The sequence below is a fragment of the Alexandromys fortis genome, unplaced genomic scaffold, assembly GCF_014885135.2.
Source record: "Alexandromys fortis isolate MF-2015 unplaced genomic scaffold, M_Fortis_MF-2015_v1.1 scaffold_106, whole genome shotgun sequence".
NCBI lineage: Eukaryota > Metazoa > Chordata > Mammalia > Rodentia > Cricetidae > Alexandromys > Alexandromys fortis.
In genome coordinates, this window is record NW_026067980.1 from 669,672 (window position 1) to 694,180 (window position 24,509).

Below are 24,509 nucleotides of genomic sequence, written 5' to 3' on the forward strand. Positions count from 1 at the left end.
GCTCCTCCCATGCTGGGAAGGACACCCTGTCCCCAGAGGGCACCCAGAGGGGTGCTGCTGGAGGTTTAGAGGCCTGGACCCCTGCTCTATCCTTCCATTCTACTCCAGACTGGGAACGTCTTCATTTCCTGCCTGTCTCGGAGACTACAGCTGAGCCAGGATGGAGAGTAGCAAAACTAAAAATGTCCTCACAGCTACCAAGAATTGAAGGCCTATTTTCAAGCATTTATGTAAGGAGAAAGGGAGGGGAGGGGAGAAGAAGAGGAGGCTGGCTTTGGATACAGCTTGGAGATATGTGAGATCAGTTATTAGTCTTTCTTCCTATTTCATTCTCCCGTTATTATTATTATTATTTGCTACTTTTCCATGAAAAATGTGTTTCCATCTGGAAAAGTGAGAAGGGGTGGCTTGTTTGTGTTGTCGTCTATTTGTCTTTCAAACGCTTGTGAAATAGAGGAGATGAGAAATTATTTCCGACTAAGGAGAATCTAACAGCCCTTCAGTTAAGCTGGGGTCTACATAGCTCAGTGGCAAGGTGCTGCGGGAGTCTCTGGGTTCCGTCCGCTGTGCTGCAGAAACAGAAGCCCACCATGGTCTTCAGTTAAGGCACTGTGGAGATGTGTGGAGCTTCCCCTGGATTGAGCTGTTCCCAGCACTGCATGGTGTCTAAATTATCCCCAGCAGTGGGGCCAACATTGTTCTAAGAACCAGGAAGACTGCGTTCTTGTCCTGAAGAGGCTGCAAACTGGGAGCCACACCTTACTCTGGTGAGCTCTGTGGATAAGGTGGGCAGGAAGAGTACCAGGTGTGTGACAATGCTGAGGGCTGCAGACCTTCCCATCCTGATACTTTTGGAGTATCACTGGCACATGGAAGATTCTGGGTTTAAAGAAAAAACAAAAAGCAAAATTCCTGTTTGCCTTAAATTCTTGGGTAATCAGCTCAACCCAGGGGAAGCTCCACACATCTCCACAGTGCCTTAACTGAGAGGCTACCCTTCCCCTAAACCTTTTGAGTTACTGTGTTCATTTCTTTCTCTCCTCATAGATTTATTGGATTCGCCCAAGGCTTATTGCAAGGTTTTTAATGAAGAGGAGAAAGTTTTAATGGGATTTTTCAGAAAAGGACAATAATTGGGTGAATGTATTGCTGAGAGTTTTCCTTCCTTCTAAGGATGTGCTCTGTGGATGCAGGAATTGCTCCTAAAATTAATTTCTGGCTTCAATAGACTCTGCCAGTATTGGTTGATTCCCGTGAAACTCATACAAGATGCCTGGAGCCTGGCTTGCCATTCTCCTGTCCAGGAATGCCAAAAAAGGGAAAGAGCTGCTTGGCATTGGTTTGCCTCTCTACTCTTTCCTTTTAATGGTGAGGTTAGTTGCGTTCTTTAGAGTTGCAAAGATGAGTCCTCCCAGGGTTAACTTTGAATTGGAGGAGCAGACTGGGCAGGCCAGAAACGTAATCCAGGTTCTGATTCGGTCTCAATATCACAGCCACTTTGAGTAGAAATATATGTGGGTCACAGAAACCATCTGCCATTACTGGGGCTTGGACCGTGGATACCAGGAATTAAAGGATTGTGGGCTGAAGTTTCTTTATGCCTCGTCTATCCCAGACTCATAGTTAAAGCTGACAACCCGGTTAGGCCATGGGAGCACATGCAGCCTGCTCTCTGGCCAAAGGAGAAGGAAAAGATCACCTTGGCCAGGTAGAACACAGTTGAGCATAACTGCTCTCCCAGGCAAATGCTTAGAAAATAGTTGTTCTCTAAATCCCCAGTGAGGCCAACCCGGCTAAGTAGAATCCTGACTTCCCCACTGCTGGGCTAGAGTCAGGAACCCTACCCCATCAGAGAAAGCTGAAAGCCTTCTATATCCTGGCCAGATGGTAATGTCTCCTCCCACCTTCTCACCTTATTCCCTGTGTGATGTCAGTGAAGGCCCGCAAGCTCCTGGACCCCCACCAATGCCCAGCAGTAATGAGGATGCATGCTGTATCAGGTGAAGGATACATGGAAGGCAAGCACAAAACACTTCGGTAAAGCTACCTGACAAAGACTCTAACAGAGTAGTCATAAAAATGCTCTTAGAGCAGCCACAGAGACTCTTGTTTCTATTTTAATTTTGAGAACAAGCCTTAGCATATTACCCAGGTTGCTCTTTAACTCCCGGGGTCAGTGATCCTCCTGCCTCAGTTTGTTTAAGTGTCACCATGTCTAGCTCCTGTCTTTGAACAAATAAAAAAGTACAAAGTAGATACATAAGAAATTAGCACTAATTAGAATTAAATAGAAATCTTAGAAACAAAAAAATTGACAGTTGAAATGAGCTCACCAGAAGGCCTCGGCAGCGAATAGTCGATGCTTTATAAATATTGCTGGTTGAGTTGAAAGGTCAGGCAGAATAGATCATGACTACAGACATGGCTTAATTTAATGTTCATCATAGCGGATAATGAGGACTACTGAGAACTCAAGAACAGTGGCAATGGGTTTTTGATCCTACTGCACATACTGGCTTTGTTGGAGCCTAGGCAGTTTGGATGCTCACCTTACTAGACCTGGATGGAGGTGGGTGGTCCTTGGACTTCCCACAGGGCAGGGAACCCTGATTGCTCTTAGGGCTGAAGAGGAAGGGAGACTTGATTGGGGGAGGGGGAGGGAAAGGGGAGGCGGTGGCGGGGAGGAAGCAGAAATCTTAAATAGATAGATAGATAGATAGATAGATAGATAGATAGATAGATAGATAGATGAACTGAACAACATTGCTACCCATTAGGGAAATGCAAATCAAAATGCAATTGTGAGATACTATCTTATACCTGTTAGAATGGTTAAGGTAAAAACATTAATGATAACCTATATTGTAGAAGATGTGGAGTAAGGTGAACAATTCTCCAATGCTGGTGGGAGTACAAACATGTACAGCCATTTTTTAATTTTTTAATTAGTATGGTGGTTTCTCAGGAATCAAACAACCTCAATACCCTGCTATACCAATCTCAGGAAAATATCCAAATGATGTTCAATCATTTCACAAGGACATTTACTCATCTATATTCATAGCAACCTTGTTAGTAATAGCCAGAACTTGGGACCAATCTAGATGCCCGACAACTGAAGAATGAATAAAGGAAGTGTGCATGATAAAAAAAATTTAATGTTAATGTTATATAAAAAAAATCCACCACCCACCCCCAAATCAAATCACACCTCATGTATTTTATATTGTTCTTTAAATAGTGCGTATAGTAAACTTTTGTAGGTTGGAAATAGCCATCCAGGTATTAGGACTTTAAACCTTGAAAATATTTCTGCTCATCAGCTGGAAAATGGCTCCAATGGATGCCCGTGGGGTAGTGAGGCAGCTGATGAAGTGGTAAAGCCAATGGGTTCAGGGTGATGTCCTTACCAAAACACAGCAAGGGCCATGTTTTCCTCCCATGGTGACCAGACCACAGGTGAGTCAGAGTCAAAGGGCTTCAGAGAATCAGGGTTGCAGGAGCAGGTGTCCTACGTACAAAACGTGCCAACCATGATAGCAGAAAGTTTGGAAAATGTGTCCAGTCAGGGCTGTTTGTAAACCCTGGAACTATTTAGTAAAGAAGTTCTGAACCTGCTATGTTTACGTTTCTGAAGGGGTTCTTAGAAAAATTAATTAGTCTCCACATTCTGTGCTATTTTAAATAGGCCGTTTAGAACATTAGAGGGTAATGAATAGCCATTATGAAAAAGACTCTTTAAACAATAGTTACAATTTAGGTATAATTGAAGTTTTGTGGGCTGTAAAATTGTTTTAATTGATTAATATTGAGTACTTGTGAACCAGTCTAAATCTACCTCTAGTTTTGCTTTGATGTTACATTATCAAGGGCTGGAACTACTTGCACAAGATCACACCAGCCAAATTCTCAACAGTGATAGAGTAGGGACTCGTGAAGTTCCATCCTCAGCTGAGGAGCTGTTGGCAATTGATGGCATCTCGGAAAGAAAGGGTCAGTTTCATGCTCCCATAGATGGTCCTATACCTAAGAACATCTAGGCTGCATGAAATGGGCTCCGTGAATATAAATAAAAAAGCTCACGATGTTGGGAAGGAAAAGTAGTTAGGTAGGGAAGGAAGTGAAAAGAAGGATCAAAACACATTGCATGCATGCATGAAATTCTCAAACAAGTATTAAAGGAAACAAGTGTGGTGTGTGTGTGTGTGTGTGTGTGTGTGTGTGTGTGTGTGTTTTCCTCTTGGTAAAGCTACTTGCTTCTGATATTACTCTCTGGGCCTGATGGTCTTCTGTAATCTCTTGGAGAGTGTCTAGCCAGCCTGTGCCTTCTATTGAAAACTCCACCTCGCTAAGACCTCATTTATTAACGCAGTGTTTCCCTGCTCTCTTGAGTCTTTTCTTTTTCACAGACGAATGCCATCTCCCCCAGTTTCCCTTGACAACGCTATGTATCTGAGACAAAGACCAGGAAAGGTGGTGCAGGAGTCTCTGTGTCCCTGCACTGGGAGTCAGGCCTGAGGGAAGGTGGCTGATCTCAGGAGCTTTCCCCCCTCACATTGGGGTGCTTGCTCACTTCTTCGGGCGCTTCAGTTTGAATTTTCTCATCCCCATTCTTATCCTCAGTCTCTTCTGTAGTCACAGCAAGCTGGTGGCAGCCAGCATCCATATCCTTTTATGAGGGACTACAAGGGCACTAGTCAACTTACCTGACACACGGGTTCAGTCCCTATCCCTCCCAGAGGAGCCTGGGGCTACATTTCACTTGGGTTGGACAACATCCTCCATGTATTCTAAAGGTTTATCTTTGCCCCCTTCTCTGTTTTATTCCCCCTTTTCCACTCCTCTAGATTGATTGACATATAGCCTTCTCCCCGCCCCCTTACTTTCTATAAAGAAATTTAGAGTCCGCCTGTGCTCCCATGAGGCCTTCTTGGCTCCTTCCCATCCTCTGTGCCTGGAGAGACGCTTTCCTAAAGCGCCTGGAGGAAACTGATCAGACCAGACACATGACATTTTCCACTTGTCCTTTTGAAGCAATCAACTCTGAGCCTCTTAGAGGGAAAAAGTCAGGCGCAAATGCGTGTGTTTGCATATGCATTAGTAGCACAATGTGTGCCCTGGTTCTGCCCTGAGGACAAGCCTAACTTATTCATTTACAGCTTCTTTTATTGCAGAAAAAGGAGTGGACATGGGATGAGAGCAAGATGCTGGTGATGCAGGACCCTATCTACAGGTAAGAGCCCAGCCCAGTGCTCAGGAGGATGCGGAGCTCCAGGGACCCTTGCTGTCTCCTGGAGCCATCTCTTTTGCCGGTGGGTGCAAACCAATTTAAACAAAATACTAATTCCTTTCCCCTCTGAGACATGTAGATGGAACTATCTTTAAGGTTAAAAGTTTTCCTGGTGATGAATTGCCCTGAGGGGGGGTTTGAGTGCTCTCTACTTGCTGTTTAATTCAAATGGCCGCATTGTAATTGGAGACCTTTTCAATTTGTGGGTTTTGTGCTACTTGGAATTCTGTAATTGCATAGATATTGATCACGGGAAGAGAGGTAACTGAGTTAGCTCATCTCCCATACTTCCAACTCCCCAGTGCTGTCTCTTCCACTTTTCTTGCTACTTAGAATTTGAAGATAGAGAAGAGGTTTTGGTCATGTGAAAAAGCAAAATGTCCCAAGGACTCCCCCAGAACAATGTGTGGCCCGAATGCTTATGATCCTCCAAAATTTATCTGTGGATAACTTAACCCTCGAGCTGATCGCATGAGGATGGGTGGTATATGGAAGGAATTAGGTCATGAGGGTAGATGTCTGGGATTAGAGATGTCTCAGAGAGTTATTAGTTTGCTCCTATTGCCACACAAGGACAGGGCTCTTGGGTACCATCTCTGGACCAGCAAATAGACCCTCATCAGATAATGAGCCTGCCAGTCTCTTGTCTTGGACTCTCCAACCTCTGGAACTGTGAGAAGTACAATATTAGGTACAAGCCATCCAGTTTATGGTGTGCTATTGTAGCAACTTGAAGTGACACACCCTCAGAAGTTGCTTTTACAATTAGATTGGTACGATCCCCATAGAAGTCCAATGGCTACCACCCATGTGTTTTCTCTAAGGATGAGAAAATCAGTAGCAATAACACAAAACCCAGGGCTGAGCCTGGAACCATAGCATAACCCTGACTTGTGGGCATCATTCTTCCATCTGCAGATCTACCTCCTCCCTTCTGCCTGTTTTCTCCACTGGGAAAGGAGTTATCCTTAGGAGAGTTTGGAGACCTAGACTTAGACCTTGGCCTTTGCCAACTCTCAGATTATTACCATGCATTTGGTGACTACGTGGGTAAGGGCTCATGGAAGAGCTGTTTTAGTGTATAGCTGCAACTTGTTTGCCTGTTAGCTAATTGAATAAGTAATTCATCACGAGGCTGTAAGGCTCTTTAAGGGAGGAACTGTTCTCTGTTAACCTTTGTATATGGTGTGTCAAGCCTGTGCCTGGCCCATGTGAGACACTTAGTAAGTGGTTAGATAAATGCGTTAAATTACGGTATGAAAATTAGCATAAGTTATGGTAATTCACAAGAGGGAACAATTACTTTCTATTTGATTGATGCGGAAAGGCTTTAAGAAACAGATCGCATTAGCTTAGAGACTATAAATAGACAAACTACTACACGGAGCATTTTGTAAAGGAAGAACGCTTTATGTGAATGTGTGGTATCTGTGTGTGCAGGCCACACGAGCGTGGGTGGCTGTCGAGGTCAGAAGAGGGCACCGCATCACCTGATGATGCTGTAAACTTGGGTCCTGTGTTCTCTGGAAGAGCAGCAAGTACTTTCAACATTGAGTCATCTTGTTGATAGATAGAAGGGTTTTTTGTTTGTTTTGTTTTTGGTTTGGCACCATGTACATAAAACAAAGTGACCTTTTGCAGATGCTGTTCATGATTTTTTTTTTGAGACAGTGTCTTTGTGTAGCCCTGACTGTCCCAAAACTCACTATATAGACCAGGCTGGCCTGAAACTCACAGAGGTCCATGCACTTCTGCTTCCCAAGTACTTAGATTAAAGGCATGCACAACCATGCCTGGCTTCTTTGTGAACTTTAATTTTGCCTATTCTTGGTTGGAAGGACTTTCCCATTTCATATATTCTAAACAAACTGTTTTACTTTTAAATAATTTTATTGAGGGAGAATGACATTTCTTAAAAAATGAGAATATCTTCCAAACAAATAACTTGACAAAGTTTTATATGTATGTACATTTGTGAAACCATCACTTTAGCCAAGATAGTAGACATTGGTGTCACTCCAGAGTCACCTTGTGCCCTCTCCTGTCCTTCCTCATCCCACTCCATATTCTGCCGACCCCCACTCCACTACTGAATTTTGAGAGATTCCTGAATAGAATCCTTTTCATGCTTATGATGGGTGGATCTTTGGGTTCGAGAAAAGCCTGGTGTACAGAGTGGGCTCCAAGACAGCCAGAACTACACAGAGAAGCCCTATCTCATAAGTAGTTTTGTTTTTTTCTAATTACGTTTTTTAACTTAATTTGACAGGGTCGCAATATGTAGGTCAGGCTGGCCTCACACCTGCAGTCCTCCTGCCTTGGACTGCCAAGTACTGGGGTTATAGGCGGGCACTACTATGTCTATTAAGTTTCAAATTTTGGTGGAAGTAAAATTTATCATAAAATCATTCCCTGACTCAGAGACTTTCTGTTTTCATCTGGAGCATGATAGTTTTAGGCCTTATTTATTTATTTATTTATTTATTTATTTATTTAGGTTTTTTGAGACAGGGTTTCTCAGTAGCTATGGAGCTAGTCCCAGATCTAGCTCTTGTAGACCAGTCTGACCTCGAACTCACAGAGGTCCACCTGCCTCTACTGCCCGAGTGCTGGGATTAAAGGTGTGCACTACCACCGCCTGGCAGTTTTAAGTTTGTGAACATGCAAATAGTTCGTTTTGGTTGCGTGTGAGGGGTGGACTAAGTAGACCTCCTCCCCTACTCCGTCCACTGTCCTCTGTCCACTGCTGTCTACCACCCATGGATAGCCAGTTATCTTGACCCCATTTGTTGAAGGTTATTCTTTCTCCACTCAACTGTTGTTGCATCTGTATTAGAAATCAGCGAGCCATTTCTTTATGGTCAGTTTCTATTCTATTCATCTAATTATATTTATTCTTGAAATTGCATAGTAATGACCCTCCAACTCTCTTCTATTTCTGAGATTTCCTTCAATTTGGGTAGTATATCTTTTCACATCTATTCATTTTTCGAAAGAAAAATCTACCCTGAAGAGGGGAACATCAGTGAATTTTTAAATGAGTATTTCTTTGCTTCAGAACACATGCACACATTCTGTCTCTCCTGTCTCTCCCTCTCTCTCCCTCCCTCCTTCCCTCTCTCCTCCTTCCCTCTCTCCCTCCCTTTCTCTCAGATACACACACACACAGAGATTTTTTTTAAAGTGTTAGGATTTGATAGGCTATTCTAGATGCTATATTTATTTCCACAATGTGGAATTTAATGGTTCTTTAAAATTGCATCATGTTATTGTTTGTTTATGTAACTTACTATGACAGGTCTTAGCTTGTGGTAGTTTCTAGGCTTTTAGAAATATTTGAAGTAGTTGTTTGAATCTTATTTTCTGTGTTCTTTAGTGTTATGGTTTTCTTAGCCTAAATACAGAACTAAAGGTACTATGTCTACATGTCACTGTGGTAAGGACTTTGCTGTGGAAAGTAGACTTGCACATTTTGGGGGGAGCTGCAAATAGAAGGTCCAGAAAGGGTCAGAGCAAAATCCTTCACCCACCTTGCCTGCTGTGGGTTCTGAGTCAGAGCATCCGGGAGCAGCTGGGAGCCTGAGTTAGAGTCTGCTGGATTTCACCTGCAGAGGGACCAAGTGCAGGGTCCATGCGAGGGTGCTGGCTCTTCCTGGCAATGCAGTCAAGCTTCTGATGTCAGACCTGGGCCCCTGCTATTCAGCAGAGCTGACAGCTGGGAAGGAGAGCTGGACACAGGACATACAAAAGTGAGGAGAAGCTCCAAAAAGTCATTCGAGAGACCCGTGATGCGCAGATGCTCCCTCTAACCCCTGATGATCTCCAGAAGAGAACGGCTGTCGCTTCTGTTCCACCATCCAAATTTCTCACTAGTCTGTCTTTGGGGGAAGGAGATCCTGGAACACATAGGTTTAGCTTGGTCGAGTTCACTCAGTAAGAATTTATACAGCAACCTAGTAGCAGGCTGACTCCCCCTCCTAGTTTTCTGTGTGTGTGTGGCTTTCACGAGAATATCTTCTTCCAAGTCACACATGGAATAAAGCAGAGATGGGCCTGGAAAAGGAAGAGCATGAGGGTTTTATTGTTGTTTGGTTTTCAACTCTTTGCCAACCTTGGATTTCATTTTCCTTCGTGAGGATGCTTATTTTACCTTTTATTTTAAATGACATAGTTCCTAGGATAAAAATAAGTTCAACAGTGTATTTACTTATTTCACACTGTGGAAACCATTGCCTTTGAATTTTAGTGTGACTGCCTGGAAATCACCTCTCCTACTCGTCCTGAGCACAGACAGAATCAGCATATTTGACTACATCCGTCCCTGTGATATTTATATTCCTTGCTACTAGAGATTGAACACAAACAACCCCCCTACTTTTTTTCCCCTTAATGCTAGAGGAAGTAAATCAGTATGACTCGAAGTCTTTGGGAAGCAGAGTAGAGTAATTCTCCAGTTCTTTCAATGACCAAATCATGTAGATTTGTTCCCAACAGGCTTCCAGACAGTTCTCAGAAATGGCATTAATATCCAAACAGCTGCTGTGGTAATTTGAAGTCAGGCAGGTGTATTCTAGTATTGATCTTAATCCTCCACCCATGCTTCGATTCTTGAGTAAGTGAGGAATCAGTTACTTGGGACTTCCTGGAGAGGGAGGAAGAAGTGAGTGGAAACTGCTTGGCACTGGGGTAAGCAGTGGTATTTCATGCTGAGGCCAGTCGGGAGGCAGAAACCATAGCGATTTAAACCGAGTTTTCTAATAATTATTAAGCTATTAAGCTGCTTGCATAAGCAATAGCTTATCAAATGGAAATCCCAGTGTCAATTCCCTAAGAATTGTTGACTAGGAATGTCCCTGGCTTTCCCAAGACAATACAAGCGATTACTGCTGTTATTAATTACTCAGCAGAACTGGCTGATAAGACCCTATTACTGAAGACACGTCATACCTTGGTGACAGGGCATAGAGGAAGAAAGTTAGAACTGGGCAGGAAGCTTCCTCTCTGCCGTGTAGCAACCATAGTGCCAGAAGGTGTTATGGAAGATGCTGGAGGAGAATCATCTGCAGTCCTAACCAGCTGTGACCCTTGTTGATTGACAACCAAACAAGATGAATTCAGTGGTCTAATAGACTGGCAAGTCTATTATGGGAATGTCCTACTTGGCTTTGTCTACTTGACACAGCGCAGAGTCATCTGAGAAGGGAGTCTCAGTTGAGGGGTTGCCTAAATCAGATTGGTTTGTGAGCATGTAGGAGGGCCCGCCCACTGCGGGCAGCATCGTCCCTGGGAAGATGGTCCTGGACTATATAAGAAGAGCTAACAGCTATGAGCCAGCAAGCAGCATTCCCTCCAAGGGTTCTGCCTTGATGTCCCTCAGTGGTGGACTATCACCTGGCAATGTAAGCCCAATAAATGTCTTCCTCCCCTAAGTTACTTTTGGTCATGGTATTTATCACAGCAACAAAATAAAGCTAGGACAAGGAGTAACCAACCACTTTCTGATGCCCATTCCACAGGAGGGAACGGACATGCAGTGCTGTAAACATGGCTACAGTCCATGACTGGGAGTGGTGATAGGCCTTAGTGGGATGCTGTGGTCACTACTTTGCTAAATGAATATGGTGTGCCTGTCTAATTGGCTTCTAATCTGTGCTCATAGAATAGTCAGTTTGGGTCATAGAAACTCTTTATCAGTGGTGACTGCAGAAAACCATAACTGATCAAAGTACAGAGAATAAACCACTGTTGAAGTCTGGACACACTGGGGCATCTCTATCCTGCCTCCGAGGTTCAGGGAACATCGTAGAAGAAGAGATAGAAAAAAAATGTTAGAGCCAAAGAAAGGGGGTAGTGATGTGGAGCCCTGGCTTCTGGACATGACCTGGCTGCTGGATTCTTGAACTCACAGCATCTCTGATCACTTCCATAGGATCTCTAAAAGACCAGGGGCTTTCACCACCCTGGCTTAGAGGAGGAGGAGGCTTTCAGGGCTGCCTTAGTTGCTTTGTTATAAAACACCCTGACAAAAGCAACTCAAGGGAGAATGGGTTTACTTTGTTCCACAGTTTTAGGGTACAGTCCACCATGGCAGAGCAGTGACAACAGCAGGATCCTGAGGCAGCTGGTCACATCACAGGCACAGTCAAGAGCCAGAGAGTGCTGAATGCTTTGGTTGTCTTTTATGCAGTATCTAGGGTGGCCAAGGTTGTTGAGAGGGAAAGGGAGGAAGATCAGAAGTTCAAGGCCAGGGCTGGAGAGATGGCTCAGAGGTTAAGAGCATTGCCTGTTCTTCCAAAGGTCCTGAGTTCAATTCCCAGCGACCACATGGTGGCTCACAACCATCTGTAATGGGGTCTGGTGCCTTCTTCTGGCATGCAGGCATACACACAGACAGAATATTGTAAACATTTTATATATATNTATTGGTTTTTTCGAGACAGGGTTTCTCTGTGGCTTTGGAGCCTGTCCTGGAACTAGCTCTTGTAGACCAGGCTGGTCTCGAACTCACAGAGATCCGCCTGCCTCTGCCTCCCAAGTGCTGGGATTAAAGGCGTGCGCCACCACTGCCCGGAACCACTTAGTTTTAAATGTCAATTTGGGGAGCCTACACTCACAAGAATAAAGTCTTAACTGAGGATGTGTCTAGAACACATCCTGTCGGTGTGTCAGTGGGGAATGGTTTTGCTTGATAATTCATGTGTGAAGTACCAGCCCACTGTGGGCAGCACCACTCCCTAGGCATGGGGTCTCCTTTGATCTCGTCAGAGCAGAAAAAGAGAGATGAATAGCAAATGAGCAGCATGGGTGTATTTGTGTCTGCTCTCGCCTGTGGTTGTGATGTAACCAGCTGTTCCAAATTCCTGCCACAGTGACTTCCGAAAGTCACGGTCATAACGTGTGGTTTTAAGCCAAATATACCTGTTCTCACTGCAGTTGCTCTTGCTCAGGATATTTTATTGCAGGAACAGAAAAGAAACTAGAACAGCTGGAAAGAAACATACTTTTTAGGAGAACATAGACAGAAAACAGTGAATTATTGTTAAGAATGTGCTAAGTTAAGTACCTGTCAAGTGCTGAAGCTTAGAAAGAACTCCTTAAAACATTTTAATCGTGAAAACCAAGCAGGAAAAAAGAATCCTAGGTAACCTTAGTGGAGAGGCTTAGAAATAAGAGAGCATCCATGCTGAAAGGATGAGTTTGGGCCGAAGAGTTAAGACAGAAGGAAGGATGATGTGAGGGCATCTGATGGTCGAAGAAGCTCCTTCAGCGAGGGGTGTGGGTAGAACCTTTCAGTTACTTGGCAGTGGAAGGATGAATCGTGATGTAATGAACTGTAACTTGATGATGAGGTGGAGCAGAAATCTATTTTAAGAAGAAGAGATAGTAATATAGTCACAAAGGGAAGAGGAGCAGTTCGTAGAGGACAAAGAAAGATTGGCGGTCTGTAAAGTACAGACAACTTTGGAGTGCTCCTATGTTTAGGCATGTAATGACACACAACTCAGACCTCAGATAGCTAGTTGTGAGAGATGGTGGGTGGACTAATCCTCAGTCACTGTTGTTTTCGTGAAGACAAAGAAAACCCTTAGAATGCTCTAGAATTCAGACTGCCTCTCTAGAATCGGGGAGGATTCTGCTCCGGAGAATCCTGTCTCTATTAGTCAGCTTCTTGTCACAATAGAAAAATACTCAACCCAGGTTATTTATAAAATAAGATGAGGTTTTATTGTGGCTCACAGTTCAGGTGTTTCTGTTGGTTTGAACCTCTCGTGAAGGTTGTTTATGACTGAAGCACATACCGGAGTCAGTGGTCACATCTTGAGCCAGGGAAAAGGAAGAGAGAACATGGGTATGGATTCCATAGTCTCCTTTTGGGGGACATTTCTAGTGATCTGTGGAGCCTCCTATAAGACCCCAATTCCCAAAGACTGTCATCATCCAGGTACCACACTAAGTAAGGACCATGGCTTCACAAGTGAACTGTTGAGGGCACAGCCAAACCATAGCACCTTCCTCTAAACCACCACAAGCCAACTTAAATCCTGGCATGCAGTCCATTTCCACTGGACTCTGGAAGGAACCCAGGCTACGGAAAGCCCTAAAAGGTCAGGGATGGAGGTGTAGACCTGGAGCTTGAGCCAGCCCTTGCTTATGACGTCTCCTAAATGAGTGTTGCTATTTGCAGAGTCCTGGACTGTGTCTAGATGAGCGCCTTTCCCTCCTCCTGCTTTTACCTCCCATTTTCTAGGTTCTTATGGGGCGGAAACGCTGCTATCAGGAGTGTGAAGGCCGCCCGGCCGAGGGATCTCTCCCTACCTCTCCTGTGTCATTTCTGAACAGCTCATTTGACAGATATAATTGTTCTATCACTCTAACCATGAGTAATGCTTCATGAAGAGTTGATGTTTTTATTTCTCCCAGCTTTGAGACCTTTCCTTGACAGTATCTCATACATATGCATAAGCAAGAATAACTCACCCAATTTTCTGCATGGAGAACATTATGAAAAGAACCAAGAGGTGGTGGGGAGGAGAGCATTCATTTTGTCTGGCTTCGGTTACCTCCCACAGCTGCCCTATGATCCCTTGTTCACTCTGGTAGAAATCCTCACTAATGTCCCCGCCCTTTTCATCTTCTATTACTTGTCAACCCTACACCCTTACTGCCTGTGGGAGACCCCTCCCCCATGAGATTCCCTTGTCCCTTAAAGCATCCTCATACCACTGCCAGCTGTGTCTGTTCTGGGCCCCACCCTCACTCGTGGTCAGCTTCAGCCCCTGTCCTTTCTTTTCTCAATCTCAATGGCTCCCTGCCTGTCTTCACACATGTTCAGCTGTCTCCTGCCCTGAAATAACCACCCTTTAGTCCTGGTAATCTCAGGTAAATAAAGCGTTTCTCTAGTTCTTCTTTATCATTAAAACATCAGGAGTCAGATAGTGGGGTAAAACCTTAAATGATCAGAGAAGCTGTGGAGAAGCCACCAGTAATCTCCTGCCTCTTCTCTTCCTCTCTCCAAAAGAGCAGAGATCCGCTTTAAGCCCTGCCTTACTACTTTCTGGCTCTCTATCTGTCCTCAGTCCTCCAAAACCTCTGTGGTTAATTTTGGTCAGCTAGTGGCTAGCTCCGCCCTCTGATTCAAAATAAACTTAATTTTCAGAATGCAATCAGAATATCACACAGCATGCAAGAGTATGTCCTCTGTCAACTCCCCTTCCTTTCCAGCGTCATGGCTTAGTCTTCATCAGAGCCCACTCTCTGGCAGTTCCTCACTGTCTGGCTTTGATATCCTTCATAGAAACAGCTCCATATGTCTTCATTTGTATGGTCTTCATATGTCCAAATCTGAAATAATATGCCCAATATACACAGACATTTCTCCTAGGTTCTTCTCATCATCCCAGCTGTGATCTCAACACACATGCCTCTCTTGCCTATCTCTTAGTTCTGCTTATTTTGTCTCTCCCTTTTTTGTTCTCGTTCCTACAGAGCTGTGAGCAGTCTTGACCTTTCTTTATGGCCAAGTTCTGAGTTGTCTTTATTCCTCTTCATAGGGTGGGAAAGGTCCCCCGTATTCTAGTGGTGCTTGGTGAGTCTCAGTAAACACCTAGAATGGCCACCGAGTTTCCGCCAAGGATTGTTGACTTGTAAATCACTAGCTGCAGCCTCATGCCCTATTGGGCAGGTGTCTGACCTTTCTTTTCCTCTGTCTTCCTTCCTTTGCTTTCATCACTTCTTTTCCGGTCAGGATATGCTGCTCCATAGAAAGCAATGGGGGTGGAAATACTAAAGGACTTAACACTTATCCTCCAGGCTTTCGCTCTGGCCCCTACTCCCTGTGACAGGCTTCACACAGATGTTTAGTGAAATGGGATGCAAATGGAAGGGTTTTTTTTACACTCATTTATCATGGAGTGTGTGTACATGGTATGCCTACATGTGGGGGAAACACACATGGAAGTCAGAAGATAACTTAGTGGAGCTGGTTCTCTCCACTTTTATGTGGGCTCCTGGGATCCAACACAGGCCACCAGACTTGCACCTTTGCCTGCTGCACTGGTCAGTTTTTGTCAGTCTGACACAAACGTAGACATATCTGGGGAGAGGGAATCACGACTGAGAAATTGCCCTCATCAGATTGGCCTCTAGACAAGCCTGCGGGGGCGTTTTCTTGACTAATGGTTAATGTGGCAAGGTCAGGCTCCTCATGGGCAGTACCACCCTGAGGTGGGTGATTCTGGGCTGTATAAGAAAGCAAGCTGAGCAAACTTTGGGGCAGGCCAATCAAGAGCATTCTTCCATGGCCTCTGCTTTTATTCCTTCCTCAAGCTCTCGCCCTGATTCCCCTACGTGATGAACCCTAGCCTAGCCTGTGAACTGAAATAAACCTTTTTTCCCCCAAGTTTCTTTTGGTCATGATGTTTTTTTCACAGCAATAGAAAGCAAACTAAGACACCTGCTGAGCCATCTGGGCACTCCTCAGACAAAAAGTTTTTAAATGCCCAAATAATGTATATTTGTTGTATAAAGTAAAATACTAGTTTCTTAAGGGGGAAGCTATGGGTGCCCCCAGCGTCATCAATGTGTATGGTGTATCCATCTTACCTCCCTGTTTAGGGTACTGTATTTGCAAATATATGGTTACTCTGGTGTTTTCAAAGCTCAGTATAATTCTACATTGCAATTTCCCCATGATGCCTTTGGCTCTGAAAGTACCAAAGCGAAAGCAGCATTGCAGGGACTCTCGCCTGGCTTGGAGAGCAATGTACGATAAATGGATGGACAGTCGGGTCAACAAGATAAACACAAAAAAGGTTGCCTCGTGGTCTGAATATAATGGGAGGTATCAGTGTCGGACCAAAACAGGGGAGAGCAGCAGACACGCCCCGACCCGTGAGCTCTTCTAGGCATGGACCAGATCAGTGGTGTCTGAGTACCGAGAATAAATGAAGGAGGGAAAGGAGGGTCCAGTCACCGCCCACTGGAACTTCAAATCTTACCTAACTGTCCTTTCTATCTCTTGAGGCATCCCAATTGATTGGAAATTCAGTCCTGACCAACAAATAGAATTTTGTGTCCACCCTTAGCATAAGCGCTGTGGCTGCAGAGACCATGCCTGCTCTGTCTACTGCTGTGTCTCCAGTGCCTGGAAGGATCCTTAGTATATAGCAGGGATTCGGGATATCTGCATGATGAAAGCGGGGGTAGGACTAGGTCTGCTCCTTTGCCGGGCTAAAACATTCATTTCAGGGCTGAGGTCCTAGCTCAGAAATAGAGTGCTTGGGTAGGACGTGCAAAATCCTATGTTATTCAGTGGGCAAGGACACTTACTGTTCCTGTAGAGGACATGAGTTCATTTCCCGGTACCCACATGGTGCCTCAACCATCCGTAAGTCCAGTTCCAAGAACTCTAATGCCCTCTTCTGACCTCTGCAGGCACCAGGCATACATGTGGTTCATATACATACAGAGACACGCAGACCAAACGTTATGCAGGCAAAGCACACATGAAATAAATAAATCTAAAAAAAAAAATCTTTTAAAGATCCTGTGTTGGATCCCCAGCACCATCAAAATAAGTGAATTAATAAATATAATCTTGAAAATGTTCGTTTCAGAAAGGCCATTAAGCTTACATACCCTCTTGGTGGCTGTCTTAGTCAGTATCCTGTGCTGTGAGGAGACACTGTGACCAAGGGAGGCACCTTATAAATGGAAGCATTTAACTGGAGGCTTGCCTACGGCTTCAGAGGTTTAGTCTATGACCGTCATGGCTGTGCATGGCTCAGACTTGGCGCTGGAGCAGTAGCCAAGAGCCTGTATCCGATCAGTAGGCAGCAGAGAGAACGTGAGACTGGGGCAGGTGTGGGATTTTGAAAGCTCAAAGCCCAACCCCAGTGACACACAGCTCCAACAAGACCATGCTTCCTACTCCCATCCTGAACAGTCCCACCCACTGGGGGATGACGCATTCAGATAGATGAGCCTGTGGAGGCCGGTCTTGTTCAGACCACTACAGTGGCCTTGTCCTTCATGGTGGCCTAAGAGCAGCCCAAGAGTGGCACAAAGCCCACTGAAGAGCAAGTAGGCAGGCATGGAGGACAGCTGAAACAGACTTCGGCAGCCTCTCTGGGCCTGACCTTACAGGGCATCTTTTACGCTAATGAAGAAAAATCCAATTAGGCCAACGGTAGCAAACGTCACATAATTAAACATTGTCTTCCAGGGAGAGGATTACTCTGTGGAGGAAGAAGCAGGGAACTGGGAAGCCAGGTTGGGGCCAGCTCTGCTATGAAATAATTTTTATTACTCGGCTCTTCATTTTCTCCTTAAACATGCCAAGAGAATTGATTTAGAGCTTTGTGAGGCGCTGAGGAATCTCAGAGAGGAAAGTGTGTGCGAATCGAAACCCCTCCTTCCTGGGCGTTCATTGTGTGGTCTTGACACTCTCTAGGGTATAAGTATCTTTGAGAATCTGACTAGAGCTGGAGGATGAATGGTCTTGTACATTCCCAGCCATTCTCTCTCCACAGTCTTCCAAGTGCTGGAATTCTAGGTATGAGCTCCTATGCCCCAATCAGAATTTTCAGTTTTAGGGAAACTTGGGGACCTACTGTCCTGCAGACCCATGAGCCCCAAGGAATAGCCTTTCATGACACTAAGGGTTCAGTGTCATCTTTAAAAATTTACTTTTAAAACCAAGAACATTTGCCATGAGCTCTCCTACTTCTCAGACTGGTTAGGAGCTGGTAAGCAAAAACCAAAACAAAAGCTATTGAGTTTCCGTAACAATTTAATGTTTAAATGATGATTGGCTCCTTCACCAGACCGGGAGCCATTTATAGCTTGTTAGAGGAGTTTCTCTATTCAGAACAAACCAATCTTGTGTTGTTGAGTTTCAAATAGCTTTAAAGGCTCGGATTTGCATAAGGGGTAGCCTTGATGGTGTCCTCAATGTCCTTGGGACCTTTTGGATTCTGAGGAAGTTGGCATAAGGCCTGGGTCTCACACAGGTCTAAAAAGCAGGTGATGTCTTGGTGATACAGTGATAAGGCTTACTGCCTTCGAGAGACAAAAAAAAAAAAATCATAGTTCATGAGGAGGGCTACTGTGTAACCAACATTAAAGGCAAATGAAGAGCCATTGACTTGTGATACAGTCCCTTGCGGACAGACCTTTAATATTAATAGACCGCTTCTAGGATGACAGTAAGTAGTGCCACTGCTTAGCCCACATTGGCCACTTATGACACTTTCCATTGAAAAACAGTCTGACACTATCTATAGCAGTGCTGTTTTCTGGCCTGGCTAGTAAGCTTTCTGTGGGCTCTTTCTTGTGTCTTACCACTTTTGGGAGCATCAGTGGATTGTGGCCCTGGGTTTTCTTTCTGGTAGTCCCTTAAACGGGATGGGGTGATGGAATGAGATGGAACATGACAGGGAATGATGGGATGAGATGCGATAAAATAGTTGCATGGGATGAAGGCTGGGATGGACAGGGAGTTGGGATGAGATGGAGGATGAGATGGGAAGAAGAGGAGTTGGCTTGTCTGCGAGGCCAATGTCCTCTATCAAGAAATTTTGAGGTGCTGACTCTTAAAGAATCATGGCTTTTCCAAGTTGCTGGCAGCAGTCAAGATCAAAGTATGATTAATTAAGTATTCTCTGTGTTTGGCTTAATATTTCTGCGTGCCGGATTCTTATCCATCTTTCAAAAGGTTTATTTTAAATATCACACCCCACAGGAATTTCTTATTTCATCCTACCCTCACAGTGGAGATCTCTTCCCTTGCTTTGTGGTTTTTCTGGGACAGGTTCTTGCTATATAGTCTTGGTTGGCCTGGTACTTGCTCTATAGCTCAGGTTGGCCTCAAAACTCAGCAGCAATTCCCCTGCCTCAGCCTCTTACGTGCCCTGAAGATAATCTCTTTAGTAATAGTTGTTTATCTGTCCAATACATTTTAGTAGGGACAACATTTGAGGGTCAACAAGATGGCTCAGTAAGAATACTTGCTGTGTAAACCTAAAGACCTGAGTTTGATACCCAGAATGTCTGTCAAAGTGGCAAGAGAGAACTAACTCCATAAATTGTCATCTGACCTCCGCACATGTACTGTGACCTTCATATATCTACACACCACACATACCTGTGTCTCTCCTGCCCTCCCTCCAGCTCCACCCTCCCCACAGCCCCGATGATGAATAAAATAAAATTGTAGGGAAATGGGACTGCAACTTAATGGTCATCCCAGCTGCTTGACCTCCAGCTCTTATACATAACAGTGCTCAGTGCATATTTGTCCAATTTAATTGATTTCTTCTTGAATCTTTACAAAATTCCCCCAAAGTAGAAATGATCCTTCTTCAAACCTTGGTCTAAGATTGGATAAATAGATGAGCTCACCAATCTACCTATGGTACCTTTCACTCAACCCTGAATTTCTCCTCTGTATGCAAGCAAGTATTTGAAGAATAAAACCAACAGTAATATTAGACCAAGAAAATGTGTGTCCTAACAGAAAACAAGCCACTGAGTAATTACTATTCCAAAGAACATTGCAGTTGGGAACAGGGAGAAACAAGGGTCAAACGATCGTGTTCACTGTTGCTCAGACAGTCCAGCACCTCTTACTGCTGTGGGATTAACCGCCGGGCAAGCTGCCTTTGAAAATGCCCATGCTCCTTCCTGCCTCTGGTGGAGGGTGCCGGGCTAAGACCCCCGACTGTGCATTCATCACTTTGCCTGACTGTGTGTTATCTTGGCCTCTGACTTCGCCTCCTGTTCTGTTTGTTACAATCTCACTGATAATTCCTGACATTCAGAGAGTAGGCGAATGGATGAAATCATAAAAACCAGCAAGTGGGCTCTTCTTGTTCTTATTAATGGCCCTCATAAAACATTTTCTTTTGGAGGAGATAAGCAGGAAGATCCCAGAATGACAGCTCCCAGTAGTTATGATGTGTGCATGGGATCATTGTTTACTTTTAGCACATAGATAATCTTTGAAGATGGGAGAAGCTACGGGTACATTTCCTCCTGTATTTGGGGCAATATCCAAACAATAGGAGAGTACTCCGGTCAGTCTGCTGTCGTACCCAAACTTCGGTGTATGCCAGTGTGGGAACATGTGCATGGGTAAGAATCCTTTATTAGGAAAAGAGCTGAGCCTAATCTTCCCAATTGCCTTTGTTCACTGAAGGAAAAACTAAGCCCTAAGGAAATAATTAAGCCTGTCAGACACCTCAGCTGATGAAGAAGAATTTGACAAGCTAACTCTAAAAGAGAAACTCCAAGTGTTCAGAAGCTAAGTCCCAAGAGAGCCTTGCCTGGCGCCTGGCCTCCTGGTGTATCCAGCCTACATAGTTACACAAGCCCGGTTCCTCGGGAGTTCAGTGCCAGGATAAGCCAGTACACATCTCCTCTTGATTCTGCCTGCTTTCCTTCCGACCCAGGTCACGTTTCTGCTAGCTGTCCCCACCCTCAGAAGAGCCAAGTAATGGACAGGTGAATGGCTTTGATCAGGACACTGTCCTCAAACCCGTGCTGACCCTCGCTGCCACCAGCCCAACTCCGATTTCCACATCAAAGGGCTCCAGCTCCCTGGGGGGGCGGGGAAGCTGGACTGCTTCAAAAGGCCGCCAGAGAGCTGTCTAAGGAAGGGAGAAGGAGTGCAGGCCAGCGTCTACCATAGTGGCAGATCATCCTCTTGAGGTGACTCGTCCACTTAGATCCTGTCTTCAGCTGCCTCTGAATCTTGAGCTATCATATGCTGTGTAATTTCCTTGGGTCCTGAGACTTATTTTCTATTGTGTCTCTGTCTCCGTGTCTCTGTATCTCTTTTTCTCTGTCTCTGTCTCTCTCTCTCTCTCTCTCTCTCTCTCTCTCTCTCTCTCTCTTTCTCTCTGTTTCTGTCTCTGTCCACATCATCTGTCTGTGTATATGTGTGTATTTATGTGTCTCCCTCTCCCTCTTTCTCTCTGTGTCTTCCTTTGTGTGCGTCTCTCTTTCTCTCTGTGTGTATGTGTATGTGTGTTTCTCTGCTCCCTGTCCATGCCCCCCTCTGTGTGTGTGTCTCTGTGTGTGTGTTTGTGTGTCTCCCTCTCTATGTGTGTCTTTCTCTATCTCTGTCTCTCTCTCTGTCTCTCTCTCTCTCTCGTGTGTGTGTGTGTTTGTTTGTGTGTGTCTGTGTGTGTATCTGTGTCTGTCTCTATGCCTGTCTCTGTGTGCATCCAGTATCTTTCATGTGAGTTTTTGGCATTTAATTCAGGTTCAATCACTTTATTGGCTGAGCTATTGTCCAAATTCCCTCCCTCCTTCCTTCCTTCCTTCCTACCTTCCTTCCTTTCTTCCTTCTTTCCTTCCCTCCCTCCTTTCTTTCTGTTAACACACTCTTATAAAAGAAAGATAGCTCTCAGCCCCTCAGCCTTGCCCTGTTGCAGCTAAGCTCTTTAAATAATTGCATTTGCTGTCTGTCTTTCCAAAACTCCCTTGAGCTTTTCAGCTCCTTCTAACTGGGCCTTCCAAGTTACTCAACCAAGATGGACCTTGCCAAGGTCACCCACCAGTGATGTCTCACTAGGTCTCTTTCCATTGACACCCAGTGGGAGCTCTAATGTGGCCCTTCGATCCTTCTCAACCCTTCCTGAATCTGTCATTGCTGTGATGATCCTTCTCTGGGTCCTTAGCTTGATCCTGGCTACTGGTTCTGTGTTGCGAGGTTATAGAGCTCTTTAGGAGGTGGGGCCTGGCTAGAGAAGGCATGTTGCTAAGAGCAGGCTTTTGAAGGTATAGCTCAACACTAGTTCAGGTCTAGTTCCCTCTGCTTCCCAAGACGTGAGAAATCCCAGCTATAAGTCCCTGCCAATTTGACCTCTCAAATTTGACATGTCCATCACCAACCACCCTCTGTCCCTTCCTTCCCTGCCTTCCCAGCCTCCTTTTCCCACTTTGTCCCTTTCTACCAAGTGTCCCATGTCAAAGTTATCTTCCTCCCAACTGAGGAATGCTCCAAGCCCATCTCCTTGCCATTCACCCAGTCAGCTATGTCAGACCCTTCTTTTCCCTTCCTGTCAGGAAGTCTGTCTCCTTAGACCTGTGACTGCAGCCTTTGCCTTAGGACTTGGGCATCTCTTGCTTTGTCTCAAGCTGCTCAGTCTAGCTATGCTGACTGCATTCTGCACATTACCAGGGCACGCCATTCTCCCTAGCCTGTGGTTGGCACCTGACATGACAAACTCGAATTATCATGACATTCCCAGAGCTTATAGATTGAAAAATCAAAACAAATCAGATCCTGAGAGTTAAAATACTCACTCTGTCTCACAGCTGGGCACAGAGGATCCGTGTAGCCTTCCACCTGGCAAGCCCCAGGTCCAGGCTCTCCTGTGTGCCCACACACCATGTTACAACACCCTCTTGTTAGTGTGCCTTTCATTGCCACCCTCCTCCAGACCATTTATCCTGCTGACCTCAGCTACCACTTTGCCCTGCTCAGAACCCCACCAGTGCCCTTAGCTTGTGAGGCGAGGTCTGAGGCATGCAGTTGGCCTCACCGCTATTGGTCCTGACAACCGTCTGGTCCCAGCTCCTGTGGGCCCTCGGCATACCCTCTGCTCCCTGCCCACGAATGGACTGCATCTCATGACTCTGCCTTTCCCATTCAGTGTCTACTATGACGACTGCTCCCTTCTGCTTCTGTGATTGACAGCTTTCCATTGTCCCCCTCAGATGTTCTCCCCAGCTCTTCCTACTGTGGTCCCCACCTACAGACTACCTTTGTGGATTTCTGTTGGAGTTCTCTCTTTGGATTCTGAAAGTTCTCTTCGCCTTAAGGTGCTGAGGGTGCCCAGGGACCTGCTCTGTCCTCAGCAATGCCCCTATCCTCTGCCCTGTCCTCCCCCCACAATTCCAGTTAATTCTCCTCAGAGTTCTCAAGGGATGCAGTTGCTTTCATGACCTGGACTGGTCATGAAAACACCCCCAGTCTCCACCACACAGTCTTATTCTTCGAATAATCCCATGAGTCTCTTCTCCCGTTTTGCAGTTAAAAAGACCAAGTCTCAGAATGTTCAGTAGCTTTACGTGGTAGAGCTGCTCTGTGGCCTGCGGTATGACTCTTCTGTCTGTTCTACTTCTCTACAACAGGGAGATCTCAGTGTGCCTGTGGGGAGCCAAGGATGGAAGGTATACATCTCTGTGCATGGTTTTACCAGGAACATCCGTCGCTAATGCCTTTCTCCATAGGATGCTTGATGACCACGGTCACTGCCCATGAAGAAAGGAGAGGAGGCCGCAGTTTTGTATGCAAGGGCCCCAACATATACCAAACAGAGTAACACTACTGGCTTTCCCTCTGCTTTCTGGTTCTGGCTGGAAATTCTGTCTTTGAACAAGGGTCTTCAGGAAGTGAGAGGACCCTAAGAAGTACAGAAAAAGCAGGGATTACCCTGGGAAAATGTGAGCAAACTCAGTAGATAGACTGCATTATTTGTTATTTATTTATTTATTTATTTATTTATTTATTTATTTATTTATTTATTTTTAGCTCTATGATGAAATACTTGGGGCAAACACCTATGACTGAGCTTTCAGTTCCAGATCAGGGGCTCCATTGCTCTTAGGACTGTGGCATAGCAGAAAGATCACGGCAGAAGGGCGTGGTGAAAGGCTTCTCACTCTGTGGCAATCAGGAAGCAAAGAAAGGGGCAACAGAGAGAGAGAGAGGGAGGAAACCGAGGAAGGGGCTGTGGACAGGATACCCTTTCAGGGCAGGCTCCAAGGAATCTGCTTCTTCCAGCGAGGTTCAACCTCTTAGTTTCTGTCCTCTCCCCACAATGTCATCTAAGTATGAGTCCATGCGCGGGCTAATCCTTAATAAGGTTCAAACTCTTGTGATCAAGTTCCCTCTGAATCCTGCTTTGGAACACCTGAGCAATGGTTGGAAGAAGCTTCATATCCAAACTCTAACTTTGTCTTAGAGGAAAGAGAATTAGCAGGTTGTATAAATGGATTTGGATCTTGACAGCCAACAGCAGGTGAAGTTATTTTAAAGACATTCTGAGTGTTGGAAAGAAGTGAAAGAAAGCCTTGAAGTATATGGAAAGGATTTTTTCTATGTTTTTAAGGGATGCTGACTTTTCTTTCCTGCCTGTCAAGTACAGAACAAGAAGAAATTAACTTATCACGCACTTGGCATTTAGGAAGGGCTGTGTGATGCTTTGTG

At 45.0% G+C, this 24,509-nt stretch overlaps 1 protein-coding gene across 4 annotated transcripts in view; it reads left to right on the forward strand.

Moving 5' to 3' along the window:
• LOC126511175 (carboxyl-terminal PDZ ligand of neuronal nitric oxide synthase protein-like) overlaps window positions 1-24,509 on the forward strand; it is a 276,647-nt gene that overhangs the window by 195,765 nt on the left and 56,373 nt on the right. For 2 of the 4 annotated variants that reach the window (XM_050158183.1, XM_050158185.1), the window contains one exon: window positions 5,160-5,233. In XM_050158183.1, the coding sequence (XP_050014140.1) occupies window positions 5,160-5,233 (74 nt within the window). The remainder of the gene's footprint in view (window positions 1-5,159; window positions 5,234-24,509) is intronic. The other 2 variants (XM_050158184.1, XM_050158187.1) reach the window with 1 other exon arrangement.